The sequence below is a fragment of the Sprattus sprattus genome, assembly GCF_963457725.1.
Source record: "Sprattus sprattus genome assembly, chromosome: 18".
NCBI lineage: Eukaryota > Metazoa > Chordata > Actinopteri > Clupeiformes > Clupeidae > Sprattus > Sprattus sprattus.
The window spans coordinates 1579130-1597413 of record NC_137916.1 but is presented as its reverse complement, the minus strand read 5'-3'; the positions used below and the strand labels follow the sequence as shown (position 1 = coordinate 1597413).

At 44.1% G+C, this 18284-nt stretch overlaps 1 protein-coding gene across 2 annotated transcripts in view; it reads left to right on the top strand.

Moving 5' to 3' along the window:
* The window catches only part of LOC308379901 (basic helix-loop-helix ARNT-like protein 1), a 47989-nt gene that overhangs the window by 25428 nt on the left and 4277 nt on the right, over nucleotides 1–18284 (top strand). The window contains exons 8-17 of one of the 2 annotated variants that reach the window (XM_080857165.1): nucleotides 464–543; nucleotides 631–723; nucleotides 1525–1642; nucleotides 2022–2177; nucleotides 3888–4131; nucleotides 7320–7426; nucleotides 9521–9671; nucleotides 9846–9934; nucleotides 10376–10478; nucleotides 12125–12221. In XM_080857165.1, coding sequence (XP_080713291.1) covers nucleotides 464–543; nucleotides 631–723; nucleotides 1525–1642; nucleotides 2022–2177; nucleotides 3888–4131; nucleotides 7320–7426; nucleotides 9521–9671; nucleotides 9846–9934; nucleotides 10376–10478; nucleotides 12125–12221 — 1238 coding nt within the window. Of the gene's footprint in view, nucleotides 1–463; nucleotides 544–630; nucleotides 724–1524; nucleotides 1643–2021; nucleotides 2178–3887; nucleotides 4132–7319; nucleotides 7427–9520; nucleotides 9672–9845; nucleotides 9935–10372; nucleotides 10479–12124; nucleotides 12222–18284 lie in introns of both variants that reach the window. The other variant, XM_080857164.1, reaches the window with a different exon arrangement.

Below are 18284 nucleotides of genomic sequence, written 5' to 3'. Positions count from 1 at the left end.
CACGTCCGAGGCTCCCTGTCTTGCAAGGATGGCAGTTTTGCACAAGGTCGGAAGAAGCACAGTTCCCTTCTTATCTCCTCTGGTCTAAACATGCTCTTGTTCATATGCAGACTTAGTGGCACCTAATATTCTAGTTACACACACACAGAGAAAAGCCATGCTCCTGCTTTCATAAGCACATGATTCATACAAGGAATATATTAATATAAGGCACTTGATTTTGATATTCTTAAGTCATTAACAGTGTTTGGAAATAATCTCTATCAGTTTGTGTGGTGTGTTTGTGTGGGTGTGTGAGGTTGGGTGTGGGGGTGTGTGTGTGTGTGGTGCGTGTGTGTGTATGTGTGTGTCTGTGGGGGGGGGGGGGGGGGGGGGTGGAGGGGTTGTGTCTTTGTTTGCTTTGGTACACTGTTGCATGTTGACCTTGTGTGTGTGTGTTTGTGTGTGTGTGTGTGTGTGTTAGGTGCTGCTAACCCTTACACTGAGGCCAACTACAAACCTGCGTTCCTGTCTGATGATGAGTTGAAGCAACTCATACTGAGGGTAGGAAACACACACACACACACACACACACACACACAAACACACACTCACACTCTTTGACTCTTTGACTCTCTCTCTCTCTCTTAGGCAACGGATGGCTTCCTCTTCGTTGTGGGCTGTGATCGGGGGAAGATTCTATTCGTCTCAGAATCTGTTCATAAAATCCTCAACTACAGCCAGGTGTGTGACCTCACACACACACACAAATCAATGCAGCTGTACCTGTGTGTCAATGAGGAAGGACATTTAAGTCTGCTTCTTATCATTTATGACCCCATGAGCATTTAAGTCTTCTTCCTATCATATATGACATCATAAGCAGAGAGATCCCTCAAGAGCTGCCTGTGAGGTTAGAAAGATATTGATGAAGTCTGATTGGGTGGTGGGTGTCTGATTGATTTGCTTCTCTCCAATTAAAAAGATTGATTGCTTGAATGAGCGGCCTCTCTATCCCTGCAGAATGATCTGATTGGCCAGAGCCTGTTTGATTACCTGCACCCTAAATACATTGCCTCTCTATCCCTGCAGAATGATCTGATTGGCCAGAGCCTGTTTGATTACCTGCACCCTAAAGACATCTCTATCCCTGCAGAATGATCTGATTGGCCAGAGCCTGTTTGATTACCTGCACCCTAAAGACATCTCTATCCCTGCAGAATGATCTGATTGGCCAGAGCCTGTTTGATTACCTGCACCCTAAAGACATCTCTATCCCTGCAGAATGATCTGATTGGCCAGAGCCTGTTTGATTACCTGCACCCTAAAGACATCTCTATCCCTGCAGAATGATCTGATTGGCCAGAGCCTGTTTGATTACCTGCACCCTAAAGACATCTCTATCCCTGCAGAATGATCTGATTGGCCAGAGCCTGTTTGATTACCTGCACCCTAAAGACATCTCTATCCCTGCAGAATGATCTGATTGGCCAGAGCCTGTTTGATTACCTGCACCCTAAAGACATTGCCTCTCTATCCCTGCAGAATGATCTGATTGGCCAGAGCCTGTTTGATTACCTGCACCCTAAAGACATCGCCAAAGTGAAGGAGCAGCTCTCGTCCTCCGACACCGCCCCTCGGGAGAGACTCATTGATGCCAAGAGTATGTAGTGAGCGTGAGTGTGTGTGTGTGTGTGTGTGTGTGTGTGTGTGTGTGTGTGTGTGTGTGTGTGTGTGTGTGTGTGTGTGTGTGTGTGTGTGTGTGTGTGTGTGTGCGTGTGTGCGTGTGTGTGTGTGATTAACCTGTGTGTGTGAGACTTACCAGACTATGTGTGATTTATGAAGTGTAACCTGAGTGTGTGTGACTAATGTGTGTGTGTGTGTGTGTGTGTGTGTGTGTGTGTGTGAGAGTGATTAACCTGAGTGTGTGTGTGTGTGTGTGTGTGTGTGTGTGTGAGAGTGATTAACCTGAGTGTGTGTGTGTGTGTGTGTGTGTGTATGAGAGTGATTAACCTGAGTGTGTGTGTGTGTGTGTCCCACAGCTGGTCTCCCTGTGAGGGCCGATGTGTCTCCGGGTCCGTCCCGGCTGTGTGCCGGCTCCCGGCGTTCCTTCTTCTGCAGGATGAAGTCCAACAGACCCCTCGCCCTCGTCAAGATGGAGGACAAGGACTACAGCTCCACCTGCTCCAAGAAGAAAGGTTATTACTAACACACACACACACACACACACACACACACACACACACACACACACACACACTAGGGGTGGGCGATATATATCGTCTGCGATAATATCGTCATTGTTGTTCAAACGATGTGCAAAATTACATTATCGAGTATTTAAATGACTTCGCCAAAAACAATGACACGCACGGGGAAACTGTTCACATCATGTTCTTAATATAGCCTACGGCGCAGCAGCGCTCCCCACAGCACGGCAATCACATGACTAGTGGGCCTACGTGATCACGTGACATGGCTTCTCGCATCCACTATGCAACAGGTTAGCAGCGCATGGTGATGTCTGTTGTGCCTCCGTTGGTGTAGCATAAAACGTGAGTTTTATTAAAACATAGCGTGTGTAATCTGTAGCTATTTCATTCCGTTTGTTAACATTTCCTGCTGTCTGTCTCTGAACGTAGTTGAATATTGCAGGGGAGTCAAATGCTCCACGGCCGAAGTAGATTGCATGTTTTTAACTTCAGGGTTAATTCCCTTTCCTTTACGTCTGCTGCTGGTTAGTAAATACAGACAGCAGGAAATGTTAGCAAACGGAATGAAATATCTACACATTACACACGCTATGCTTTAATAAAACTCACGTTACTCACATACTTTCACAGCACATAAATGTTTGTTGCTACATCCACACTATGCGTCACCGTTGTCCCTCCCTGTACGTGCTCCTTAAAGGAGCCGCACCATTTTACTAAACGTTCTTGCAATGTGAATCATTTAATTTAAATATACTTATTGGCCTTATTGTGTACGCTGTGAGTTTAACAACGCTTGTTTGTGAGTGAGAGCATTTAACTGTTGATGCCCTAGTTTAATAAAGACAGGCTATTCATAAAAAAACGTACGTCAATGTGGCATTAGTACTATGAACAGTTGAGCAATTGATTCAGTTGGGCTGTAGGACTCGGTCCGGGCTCGGTTACTATTCTGTCGGACTGGGCCGGGCTCGTACAGAAAAATTCGCCCCGATCCATGCTCTAATGCTCATGTATTTGTATTTTTGTACAATCCTGGACAGAATTTTAAGTTTAATAAGGCCATAAGAACTGCTGTTGATGTGCAATAATTATCATGGATGCATGCACTTTATTACAAGAGTTCAATATTTCTGCATTGCAGTTCAATTAAGTTATTTTTGTTTAAAGACAATAAAGCAGTGTTTTCCTTAAACATTGTGCCCATTATTGTAATCTCCAAGAAGGTATAACTCTGAGAATTCCAATCACATTTTTAAAAAAATATCGTCTAATTATCGTTATCGTCAAAATGAAAAAAAATATCGAGATATTATTTTTTGCCCGTATCGCCCACCCCTAACACACACACACACACACACACACACACACACACACACACACACTGTCTCACACACACACTGTCTCACACACACACTGTCTCACACACACACGGTCTCACACACACACGGTCTCACACACACACTGTCTCACACACACACTGTCTTACACACACATTGACTAATGGTAGTCACCATTAACACATGCAAGCATAAAATATGTAAAAGCCAGCGATGTTAATACGTGTGTGTGTGTGTGTTTGTTTCTTTGTATTTGTGTGTGTGTGTGTGTTTGTTTCTTTGTATTTGTCTGTGTGTGTGTGTGTGTGTGTGTGTGTGTGTGTGTGTGTGTGTGTGTGTGTGTGCGCGCCTGCAGCGGACCGTAAGAGCTTCTGCACCATACACAGCACAGGCTACCTGAAGAGCTGGCAGCCCACTAAGATGGACGCTGAGGAGGAGGAGCCAGACAGCGAGGGCTGCAACCTGAGCTGCCTGGTGGCCATCGGACGCCTGCACCCGCACACCCTGCTCCCGCCCGCACACACACACATCCGCGTCAAGCCCACCGAGTACGTCTCCCGCCATGCCATCGACGGCAAGTTCGTCTTCGTAGACCAGAGGTGGGTGACATCATAAGAATAATAATTAACTATACCACCTTGTATACAAAACAATGCAGCTCAAAGTGCTTAACAGTTCGTCTTCGTAGACCAGAGGTGGGTGACATAATCATAATAATAATAATTAACTATACCACCTTGTATACAAAACAATGCAGCTCAAAGTGCTTAACAGTTCGTCTTCGTAGACCAGAGGTGGGTGACATAATCATAATAATAATAATTAACTATACCACCTTGTATACAAAACAATGCAGCTCAAAGTGCTTAACAGTTCGTCTTCGTAGACCAGAGGTGGGTGACATAATCATAATAATAATAATTAACTATACCACCTTGTATACAAAACAATGCAGCTCAAAGTGCTTAACAGTTCGTCTTCGTAGACCAGAGGTGGGTGACATAATAATAATAATAATTAACTATACCACCTTGTATACAAAACAATGCAGCTCAAAGTGCTTAACAGTTCGTCTTCGTAGACCAGAGGTGGGTGACATCATAATAATAATAATAATTAACTATACCACCTTGTATACAAAACAATGCAGCTCAAAGTGCTTAACAGCAAAGAAATTACTATGAGAGAAATGAAATGCACAGTGATCCACATAAAAATAGACATAACATTAACATAAAACATCAACATACAAACTGGGATAAAGTGCATAAACATAAATAAATAGATAAATGCAGTTATCATAAAAAGATAGAAATAAAGATAAAGACAGGGATGGAGTGCAAAGAGAGAATACATAAATTGCATAACATAAGACAGAAAATTAATAAAGCTGCTTAATATCTCCTTAATATCACATTATATTGATGTAGCTAGTAAAAGGCGAAGATTAAGGTGAAGCGATACGTTTTTAGCTTTCTTTTAAAAGTGTTTAGCGAGCTAGCTTCCCTGATATCTAAAGGCAGTGTGTTCCATAGCTTTGAGGTGTCATTGAGAATTCTTCTGGCTGTTGCTGGGAACCTCCAATAAACCAGCATTAGATGATCACAGTGTTCTTGAAGGCAACTATTTGACAAGGGAGTTTGCAATGTGATTTGGTCCAAGCCCATTGAGGGCTTCGTATATAAGGAGGGGGACCTTATAAGCAATTATAAAAGTTACTGGAAACCAGTGCAGAGCAGCTAAAACGGGACAAATGTGCTCTCTCCACTTTGTTCTGGTTAATAGCCGAGCTGCAGAATTTTGAATGAGCTGAAGTCACCCAGTTGTTTATTTTGTGTTTTTAATGTGGAAAAAATATGTTTTGTGACTTGTGGCTTAGATCTGAATCAAGGATAACACACAGACTTAGGATTTTATCCAGGTAGTTCATTTCCCCAGACTATTAAACAGCATTTTTCTTTTGGTTTTAGGGCCGACTAGTAGGATCATGGTTTTGTCCTTGTTTAACTGTAAGAAATTATTGCTCATCCACTTATTTTTCACCAAAAGACAGGTAGTAATGGAGTTTGTAGCTGCAGCATCATTTGGTTCAGCAGAGATGTACAGTTGGGTGTCATCTGCATAACTCGGAAAACATTCATAGTGTTCTCTAATGATATCCCTAAGTGGCAGCATATATAGTGAGAATAATAATGGACCAAGGCAGCTCCCTTGTGTAACCCCAAAGCAGATGTCATGTTTCTTAGACACATGGGGCCCTATTTTAACGATCAGAAACGCAAGTAGGACAGCGCCAAACGCAAGTAGCTGTGTGGGCGGCTCTATGGCGCATTTGCTATTATAACGGCGGAAAAAACACACTTGCGCCCAGCGCAAGTGTCAAATGGGTTGGTCCAAAGGAGGTTACTCAGCCATAGGTGTGGTTTGGGCGTAATATGCAATAAACCAATCAGAGCGCCATCTCACATTCCCTTTAAGAGCGAGGAGCGCATATTTCATAGCGGCTTGTTATTATAATGGCGGAATTACCTGGAGGAAGACCGTGAGGCCACCAGAACGTGTGTTACCAGAAACAATCACGGCAATATTTTTTCATGCTTGTTTGGAGAAATGTTTCTACTTTTCATTTCTCGTTTGTATTTTTTCAGTTACTAGCATTCGTTTTTTGGTGGCAACATATTTGAAATAAAAGTCACAAAAACATACTTTCCGATGTTTTGGTTTCACCCTCACTGAATCACTAGGTTATGTATGCATGGTAATAATATTGCACCCATCGGGCACATGCAGTTCAACCTCACGTCTTCTAAAGTCCTCTAATCTATCCTCATTTATGTCATTGACACATCCATGATTCATGGCAATGTTGTGTAAAACACTGGGGAGGCACGTATGTGAATATGGGTGCAGTCTATAGCGCCAAGGACGCCAGGGAACCCATACTTCTCCCAGAACGCCTGCTTAGCCCGCTCTTGGCTGTCGGGTGTTACGGGAAATTTTATGAATTCCCCAGCATGTCGGACTAGACCTGACGTAACTGCATGTATAGCCGAACTTATTGCAGACTGTGATGGGGACAGTGTGCGTCTGTCCCCAGCTCATCTGCCAGAGAGAGAGCGAGTGAGTGTGTGTGTGTGTGCGCGCGCGCGCGGCCAGCCAGCCACTGATCAGGCTCTCCTCTCTTCCGATCTCTCCCTCTCCCTCCCTTTTCTCCTTATCTCGCCGCAGACTGTGATAGGGACAGTGTGCGTCTGTCCCCAGCTCATCTGCCAGGAGATGGCAGACATCAGAACCGCCATTACAATTAACCTGAATCATTTGAGTCAATGTGTACGCTAGATGTACCTATTTTTAAAATATCTTGGATATGGATATCACAATGATTTCCTCATGTGGTAAATACTTTATTAGGGCCTGAGCTGCTGTAGGCAGCGAAGACCTATTGCTTTCCTATGGTTTATTCTTATTCTTTTTATTCTGTAAGATAGGGCCCCTGATCTCCAAGCCTGATGTAAAACATTCTCCCTTTGATGTCATGTTCTAAACCAGTTTAACACAGAGTCAGAAAGTCCAACTAACTTTTCAGGACGATTGATCAGGATGTCATGTTCAATCATATCAAACGCTGCGCTTAGGTCTAAAAGGACAAGGATTAAGACCTTATTTGCATCCAAATTTGTCTGAGGTAGCCGATTACTTTAGTAAGAAGTGCTGCAGTTCCACTGGATCCCCACCCTTAAGATGTCTCTCTTTGGTGTGTGTGTGTGTGTGTGTGTGTGTGTGTCAGGGCCACTGCCATCCTGGCGTACCTGCCTCAGGAGCTGCTGGGCACCTCCTTCTACGAGTATTTCCACCAGGACGACATCGGACACCTGGCAGAGTGCCACAGGCAAGGTAGGCCGCAGAACATGCTAGAACACGCCTGAGAACACAGGCCTGATAGAACACCCTAGAACATGCCTGATAGAACACACTAGAACACACCTGATAGAACACACTAGAACATGCCTGATAGAACACACTAGAACACACCTGATAGAACACACTAGAACACGCCTGATAGAACACACTAGAACACGCCTGATAGAACACACTAGAACACAGCTGATAGAACACACTAGAACACGCCTGATAGAACACACTAGAACACGCCTGATAGAACACACTAGAACACGCCTGATAGAACACACTAGAACACGCCTGATAGAACACACTAGAACACGCCTGATAAAACACACTAGAACACGCCTGATAGAACACACTAGAACACGCCTGATAGAACACACTAGAACACAGCTGATAGAACACACTAGAACACGCCTGATAGAACACACCAGAACACGCCTGATAGAACATCCTAGAACACGCCTGATAGAACACACTAGAACACGCCTGATAGAACACACTAGAACACGCCTGATAGAACACACTAGAACACACCTGATAGAACACACTAGAACACGCCTGATAGAATACACAAGAACACAGCTAATAGAACACACTAGAACACGCCTGATAGAACACACTAGAACATGCCTGATAGAACACACTAGAACACGCCTGATAGAACACACTAGAACACGCCTGATAGAACACACTAGAACACGCCTGATAGAACACACTAGAACACACCTGATAGAACACACTAGAACATGCCTGATAGAATACGCAAGAACACAGCTAATACAACACACTAGAACATGCCTGATAGAACACACTAGAACACGCCTGATAGAATACGCAAGAACACAGATAATAGAACACACTAGAACACGCCTGATAGAACACACTAGAACATGCCAGATAGAACACACTAGAACACGCCTGATAGAACACACTAGAACACGCCTGATTGAACACACTAGAACACGCCTGATAGAACACACTAGAACACACCTGATAGAACACACTAGAACATGCCTGATAGAATACGCAAGAACACAGCTAATATAACACACTAGAACATGCCTGATAGAACACGCAAGAACACAGCTGATAGAACACACTAGAACACGCCTGATAGAACACACTAGAACATGCCTGATAGAATACGCAAGAACACAGCTAATAGAACATGCCTGATAGAACACACTAGAACACGCCTGATAGAACACACTAGAACACGCCTGATAGAACACACTAAAACATGCCTGATAGAACACACTAGAACACGCCTGATAGAACACACTAGAACACACCTGATAGAACACACTAGAACACGCTAGAACACAGCTGATAGAACACACTAGAACATGCCTGATAGAACACACTAGAACATGCCTGATATAACACACTAGAACATGCCTGATAGAACACACTAGAACACGCCTGATAGAACACCCTAGAACACGCCTGATAGAACATGATAGAACACAGCTGATAGAACACACTAGAACACGCCTGATAGAACACACTAGAACATGCCTGATAGAACACACTAGAACACGCCTGATAGAACACACTAGAACATGCCTGATAGAACACACTAGAACACGCCTGATAGAACACACTAGAACACGCCTGATAGAACATGATAGAACACGCCTGATAGAACATGATAGAACACGCCTGTTAGAACACACTAGAACACGCCTGATAGAACACACTAGAACACGCCTGATAGAACATGATAGAACACGCCTGATAGAACACACTAGAACATGCCTGATAGAACACACTAGAACACACCTGATAGAACACACTAGAACACGCCTGATAGAACACACTAGAACACGCCTGATAGAACACACTAGAACACGCCTGATAGAACACACTAGAACACACCTGATAGAACACACTAGAACACGCCTGATAGAACACACTAGAACATGCCTGATAGAACACATTAGAACATGCCTGATAGAACACACTAGAACACGCCTGATAGAACACACTAGAACACGCCTGATAGAACACGCTAGAACACAGCTGATAGAACACACTAGAACACGCCTAATAGAACACGCCTGATAGTGTGTGTGTGTGCAGTGCTACAGATGCGTGAGAAGATCACCACCAACTGCTACAAGTTGAAGATCAAAGATGGCTCCTTCATCACGCTGCGCAGTCGCTGGTTCAGCTTCATGAACCCCTGGACCAAAGAGGTGGAGTACATCGTTTCTACCAACACTGTTGTCTCGTAAGTCTCTCTCTCTCTCACACACACACACACACACACACACACACACACACACACACCCTTCAACACACTTATATTGCACCTAAACCTCTGCCCTGTGATGTAGCAGTTTGTGCAGAATTCTACCTGTGTGTGGTTGTAGATTTATAAGTGTGTGTGTGTGTGTGTTGTCAGGGTTACTGTGGCAGAGGGAGGGGACCCAAGCTACCCCCAGCTATCAGCCTCGCCCCAGGGCATGGACAGCATGCTGACACCAGGAGACGGTGAGAGAGTCTACACACACACACACACACACACACACACACACACACACACACACACACACACACAAACTGCATACACATGCACTGCACACTCTCACACACACACACATACCACCATACACACACACACATGCACACACACTGCACGGACACACACACACTCAGCCTATACACACATGCACTGCACACACACAATCACTACACATGCATTGCACACACACACACACTGCTATACACATCATCATGGTCAGCATGTTACCTACAGCACACAATAATTGTTAAAATGTGTGTGTGTGTGTGTGTGTGTGTGTGTGTGTGTGTGTGTGTGTGTGTGTGTGTGTGTGTGTGTGTGTGTGTGTGTGTGTGTGTGTGTGTGTGTGTGTGTGTGTGTGTGTGTGTGTGTGTGTGTGTGTGTGTGTGTGTGTGTGTGTGTGAAAGCAGGGAGGCGGGCGCTGCAGACGGTACCCGGTATCCCCGGTGGCACGCGGGCGGGAGCTGGGAAGATTGGCCGCATGATCGCAGAGGAAGTCATGGAGATCCAGAGGTGAGAATGTTGCCATGGTGATGAGGCCAGCCCATAGTCTAAGTCAGTGGTTCTCAACCTTTTTTCAGTGATGTACCCCCTGTGAAATATTTTTTCAGCCAAGAACCCCCTAACCAGCGCAAAGCATTTTTGATTGAAAAGAATATGTAATTCACAGCGCTATGCCATCATTGTCTGATTTATTAAACTGTCAACACTGAATATTGAACATTGAACATTGTCGCGTTGAACTGAGTGCATTTGCAATTACATTTTAGTAAGAACCTTGTGCTTGTGCTTCACTGAAAGTCTTTGTCAGTCTTGGTGGCAGGAAGGCAACTGCTGTGATCAAGCTCTTCTCCAGGCACAGTCTGTTTCTCTGCTTTGTTGTGATCACAGTCATTGCAGAGAATGAGGCCTCACATAAATATAAGGAGTAAAAGGGTAGTAGCTGCTCCAAAGCTTTCTCTCCCAGGTCAGGGTGCTCCTGCTTCACACACATCCAAAACTGTGTGAGTGTGGATTTGGCAAACTTCATCTGGAGGCCAGTCAGATTACACTTCCAGGAGTCTTTCCTGATTAGTGACAGGTAGCTTGCTTCCATATGCTTTGGACAAGAGAAATGGGTTTCTCACCCAATCCAGCTGTGTATATTTCTCCTTCATGTCAGGAAAGTAAGACATTCGAAAATTTAAATTTCGAATCAAATTGGTCAAATGTCCCACGATGACTAACTTGACAGGAGCTCTGTCCACATCCTCACTAGAGAGAAAATCATCCACCTGAGGAAAGCAGGTGAAATTCCCCTGTTAAATCCCCCTGGCTCTTCAACACAGCTCTGCTTTCTTCAGGAAACCTCCAACCTTGTCATACAGGTTTAAAATGCTGGTGTCCTTTCCCTGCAGACATATTCAGTTCGTTCAATTTGCTAAATATATCTGCCAGATAGCACATATTTGCAAGCCAGTCTGTGTGGCATGCTTGGGGAGATCTGTGCTCAATCAGAAAGTTGTGTACTCAGATCGTAATTCCAACAGCCGGTAAAGTATTCTCCCTCGAGAGAGCCATCGCATATCTGTGTGCAGCAGCAGTTGTGTGTGTGTTCAGCTTCCATGTTTTCGCGAATCGCGCTTATTATAGGCTACAGTTACTTGCCAAAACAATAGAAGACATTCCTCCGTGATTTCCCTAAGAAAAAAATAGTTCTTCACGCAAATGCGTAGCAACCCGCATTCTCATACTTGCGGACTGATATGAAAGATGTGAATTAGAAGCACAAAAGCCGTTGCCAATGACAGCGGATATAAACTTTTCGCAGCAGTGAAAATCAAGGAGCTACAAACCTGCGAACGCAGACATTTAACCCACATAGCTATGGCCCATACAAATCAACTGAACATTCTGAATAGCCGTATAATAACTATTTTTAAAGGATTTTTGAATGGAGGCTAATTTGGAATATATCTTTTAAAAATCTCACGTACCCCCTGGACTACCTTCACGTACCCCCAGGGGTATGCATACCCCCGGTTGAGAACCACTGGTCTACGATGTCATGAGTGATGGATTGGGTCAGTAATGATGTCATGAGTGATGGAGTGGGGCAGTGATGATGTCATGAGTGATTGGGCACAACAGTGATGATGTCATGTGTGTGTCATCTTCAGGATACGAGGCTCCTCCCCCTCCAGCTGTGGGTCCAGCCCCCTGAACATGACCAACAGCACACCACCCCCCGACACACACTCACCTGGGGGAAAGAAGGTACACACACACACACACACACACACACACACACACACACACTCACCTGGAGGAAAGAAGGTACACACACACACACACACACACACACACACTCACTCACCTGGGGGAAAGAAGGTACACACACACACACTCACCTGGGGGAAAGAAGGTACACACACACACACACACTCACCTGGGGGAAAGAAGGTACCCATACACACACACACACACACACACACACACAGACACACACTCACCTGGAGGAAAGAAGGTACACACACACACACACACACACACACTCACTCACCTGGGGGAAAGAAGGTACACACACACACACACCTGGGGGAAAGAAGGTACACACACACACACACACTCACCTGGGGGAAAGAAGGTACACACACACAAACACACACACACACAAAGACACACACACACACAGACACACACACACACACACACACACACACACACACACACACCAGGGCCGTGCAGACCTTTGGAGGGGCAGGTGTAGCAACCCATATTCATAAAGAATGTAGCATGGAATCACAACATACCATATCGTTGTACATACTCCTTTATTTGTTAGAGGTCAGTGCAAAGCAAAATTAGTCTGTTTTACCTCATGGGTACATAGAACAGCTTCTGTTGAGGGGGTTGGTGAGGAGGCTGCTGCTGCTGATATTGCTGGAGGTGGGCTGTACTGATGTGATAGTTTAGATACTAAAAAGAGCACAGGAGAGATAGTGGCCGATTAAACAAGTGTTATGTGATCATGACAAGATGCAAAGATAACTAACATCGAAAGTGGCTCACTGACTGACCCGCCATACTGCTGACAGTTTGGAGGAGACTACTTGCTGGGAGAGGCTGCAGCCAAGGCTGACTGCTTGAAAACAAGTTGCTCATTCAAAGCCATAATTCAAGCTGTGCATTAATTTAGGACATATGAAGATAATGTATTAGATAAAATTTAGATCACCATTAGACACTGGACTGTTTAACTCTGACTACTCTTACTGGAGTCCATGCTTTTCAGTTTTAATCAAATTAGAGGACAAAAATGAATACATAATGACATCTCTTTATTTTCATTTCACAGTTTGATTTTTGTTTTCTAATCTCAGTAAAACCAAATGCAACCAAGTGTGTTTACACAAACATGACTTCAACATTAAATGTTTCATCCTGTATTTATTAACAGACATGTATTCATACTGTATAACTGTAACTGAAAGGGGAACATTATTAATTGGAGAAAGAGAATAGAGAAGGGCTGGGTGTGTCTGTCTGTCTGTCTGTCTGTCTGTCTGTCTGTCTGTGTCTCTGTCAGTCACTATACCTGTCTGTCTGTGTTTGTCTGTCTGTCTGTTTCTGTATCTGTCTGTCATTGTCTTACACATCACAGTGGCATTTTTCTTTGTTGCAGTTATAACAGCAACTTCCTGTTGCCCATGCTCTTAAAAATGTCAATGACTTCACTGAGGTTGATTGGAATATCCTTTTCAATTGCCAGTAAAAGAAGCTCTGACAACCTTTCCTCTGTGCAAAGGGTGCAAAGTTTTGTCTTCACCAACTTTGGAGAACGACCGTTCAACCGTTGCAGTAGACACCGGAAGGGTGCCATATGTCTTCAGCAGCTCAGTCAAATTAGGGAAAACCAGATGTGCATTGTTTTCTTTGACCACTGACAGAATAGATGTCACACTGATGGGTGAGGGGCATGAATATGAAGAATGGAAGACCTTTAGTTCTGTCTGCAATTTGTCTTCTTCTTCAATATTGTAGAACTGGCAGAGTTTCTTCACAGCTTGCAGTGCCTCCAGTCCTGTTTTCCAGGTCTCTTGGACTGTCAGGCAGTGGAGGGCATTCAGGATTTCCCATGTGGAATTATCTTCTGCTTTAAAGCGTCTCTGAAGCTCTTGTGTCATTGTGTCCAGGAAAGTGTAATACACTTTAACACGGTAGTATTCTTGCAAAGTAGGGAATGTGTGGTCAGCTGTAGCTGTTGTGGCAATGACCTTGAACTTTGCTGGCATTTTCCTCCGCCTAGATTGACCAGGAATCTCAGTTGGGGGTCCAGGCCCACTGATGCAGCCTTCTCTGTAGCCTGTTTAAACATGCTCTCAAACTCCTCCTCTGTTCTGCTGTGGGCCAGCCTCTGAAAAACTCCATCGATAACTTTGTATGCTGCAGCCAGGTCTATGTCTTTCTGCTGCAAAGCATCAGAGGCCATTGCAGTCACCTGGAAGATTGGACAGGTGATCTCCAGACACAGGAAGAATTCAAAGTTGATGCTCTTGAGAAGAATCATTGCATCACCTGCTGAAGGGTCTGGTGGGTCTTGTTGTGTCATTTCCTCCAGAAACTGCATGACAGCTGGGAGGACCTTCCTCAGAGTGCGAAGGGCAGTTTCTCTGCAGGCCCACCGTGTGTCTGACAGCTTCTGCAGCTCCAGTGGACGCTGATCAGAGCACATCGTCTTCTGCATTTCAATAAATGCAGCGTGTCGTTTGGATGAGTTGGCCACAAAAGTGTACATTTTTTCAACTAAGTTGAAAAAGCTGACAAAACAGATGTTAGACTTTGCACTTTCAACTAACACCAGATTAAGGCAATGTGCCTGACAGTGTACGTACAAAGCCATTGGATTTCTTTTTAGAATTCGTGACTGAAGTCCCTTAAAGCGTCCGCTCATGTTTGCAGCACCATCATACCCTTGACCCCGGATGTTTTCCAACTTCAGATCATTTTCTTCCAGTAGAGCTATCACTACCTTTTCAAGAGCATCTCCACTTGTGGAATGAACGTTACACACCTGAAGGAAGCGCTCCTTGATTTGCATGTTATGCACATACCTGATAACAAAAGAAACCTGTTCAGTACGTGCAGCATCTGTGGTTTCATCCATGAGAATTGAAAAGGTTTTGCTCTCTTGGATTTCTTTTTGGATTACTCGTTTGACTGATATGGCCAAAGCTTTAATCATATCATTCTGGCTTCTGTTGGAGAGGAGTGAGACGAGAGGTCTTTTACCAGGTCCCTGCTTCTCTGTTATGGCTTCCAGGTGTGATTTAATTACACTATCATATTTGCTAAACAGCTCCACCAACTCTAGGAAATTACCTTGATTTTGGCTTAACAGGGTCTCATCATCTCCCCTAAAAGGCATGCCCTGTCTTGCCAGGTAAAGAGTGGTGGCTAGTAAGCGGGACAAGATTTCTCTGTTTTTTTCTCTTTCCCTGTCTTTAGCAGCTTGTGATGCACGGTCACCCATTTCGAAAGCTGCCTCCAGTGATCTCTTTGTTGAGTAGTTCCACCTCACCATACCACACATGTGATTCTGAGGCACTGTGCTCTTTAATTCTCTCCAGAGCCTTTTTCCACCGATTAACTCCTTCTGATTTCCATGTTTTGCGGCCTGTGTATTTGTCCTCACTCAAAAAAAGACGGCAGCTGAAACAAAACATGGCGTCAAGACTTGGGGAGTACTCTAGCCATGTGTTGTCCTCATACCATTTCTTTTGAAATGATCGCCCTTCTTCATTTTTTGGAAAGGATGAGAGCACTGGTTGACAGGGTCCAGTACTGTTGCAAAACTGAATGAAGGCCTCATCACATTTGATGTTTAATTGTAGGACATGGGCAGGATCATTTGGGTGGGTAAGTCCAAGTAGGTGTGAGAATGTTTGCCTCCCTTTGGTTTTAGTCTCCTCCTGGCTTGATGCTCCCGCTCCCTCAGGCTCTCCATCTCTCACTCCAACCTCTGTCTCCTGGCTAGCTGCTCCATCTACCTCAACATTCTGTGTGGGCTCCTCAATAACCTCCGACACCTTTCCTCCAGCCTCTGTCTCCTCCTGGCTTTCTGTTCCCAGCAAACACTCATTTCTCTGAGTCACAGTGTCTTCCTCTTTCTCTCCCTCCATCTCCTCCTCTTTCTCTCCCTCTATATCCTCCTCTTTCTCTCCCTCCATCTACTCCTCTTTATCTCCCTCCATCTCCTCCTCTTTCTCTCCCTCTATCTCCTCCTCTTTATCTCCCTCCATCTCCTCCTCTTTCTCTCCCTCCATCTCCTCCTCTTTCTCTCCTTCCATCTCCTCCTCTTTATCTCCCTCCATCTACTCCTCTTTCTCTCCCTCCATCTCCTCCTCTTTCTCTCCCTCCATCTCCTCCTCTTTCTCTCCCTCTATCTCCTCCTCTTTCTCTCCCTCCATCTCCTCCTCTTTCTCTCCCTCCATCTCCTCCTCTTTCTCTCCCTCTATATCCTCCTCTTTCTCTCCCTCTATCTCCTCCTCTTTCTCTCCTTCCATCTCCTCCTCTTTCTCTCCCTCCATCTCCTCCTCTTTCTCTCCTTCCATCTCCTCCTCTTTCTCTCCCTCCATCTACTCCTCTTTCTCTCCCTCCATCTCCTCCTCTTTCTCTCCTTCCATCTACTCCTCTTTCTCTCCCTCCATCTCCTCCTCTTTCTCTCCTTCCATCTCCTCCTCTTTCTCTCCCTCCATCTCCTCCTCTTTATCTCCCTCCATCTCCTCCTCTTTCTCTCCCTCTATATCCTCCTCTTTCTCTCCCTCTATCTCCTCCTCTTTCTCTCCTTCCATCTCCTCCTCTTTCTCTCCCTCTATATCCTCCTCTTTCTCTCCCTCCATCTCCTCCTCTTTCTCTCCCTCTATCTCCTCCTCTTTCTCTCCTTCCATCTCCTCCTCTTTCTCTCCCTCTATATCCTCCTCTTTCTCTCCCTCCATCTCCTCCTCTTTCTCTCCCTCCATCTCCTCCTCTTTCTTTCCTTCCATCTCCTCATCTGACCTATCATCACTCACTCCCTGTCCATCTGGAAACTAGGCACAATTTTCTCTTGGGTTAATCTAATTAACACCTCTTACATTTAATCATTAATTAATAATAATACATCAATCAATCAATAATTAACCTACCATACATAATAATAGATTATGTAACTGAACAACAACATTGAAATTGTGTTTGCTACTGTTGTTTTCTCTGAATACATCTGCAATGTAAATAACTGGTGCATGTGTTATTCTTACCTTTTGTGCTCTTTGTCATCCAGCTGGTGAGTAATCCACTGCCTTTCGCAGCCTCATGCAGCTCCTTTTGTTTTTGCTGTAACCGTCTCTCCTCAGGCATCTCTGCAGAATGAAATATGATCGTTAAACTACAATCTGATGCACATAAGACACACACAAACACACAGAGTGACATTTCATACCTTTTCAAAAGTTTCACTGTATAGCCGCACATTTAATCCATTAATAATCTGCCCCTTATTATTCCTAGTGCTACTAATAAAGTAAAACCTAATTGAATGATATAGAAATCACATATTCAAATATTTTTGTGCTTTTATTCAGTTTGTCTATCGACTTTGCTCAAGACAGCAAGGTTCTAAAAGTGATGTCATTTGTATGCATATTATATTTAATTTGCGTGTAAATAGGCTAAATGAGAGGTTGAGAAAATAAAAAATCTAATTCTTCTATTATTGTTATATATGTATTAGTAATAGTCCAAAATTATGTGAATATGCATATTGCAAAACTTTTAGGGAAATAACACAGTCTTTGCCTCATTGCCTGTAGAAACATAGGGAAAAAACAGCTTGACAGTAAAATAACACATGATATCTCTATAATGCACTTTGCCCATGACAAGAGAAACATACAAAAGCAACAACAACAACAATAACCTGACGTACTTTTTCCCCACAGCAGCTGTGTGTGGTTAAAGCATCCTATGCAGCATTTAGCTAAACGCCAATGAGATGCTATTAGCTAAACCTGTTGAAATTAGCTTACTTTGACAATATGGCGAACTAGTTAGTCAACAACTTTCCTAACACATCAAACATCAAGCAAGTGCAACAAAAGACAAAGCAAGACGGCAAATAAGTTACTTGCTAGTCAGGCAGAGAGTAGTTACCTGGTGGCTCTCAGACCCCAGTAGCAACAAGCTAATTTTCCACCCACTGTAAATGTCAATAGCGGCACATTTTTTAAAAGCTGTTTTTCTAAGGTAAAATCGCTAACCCTAACCCTATTCCTAAGGGCAAAAGAGTTACATAGTATT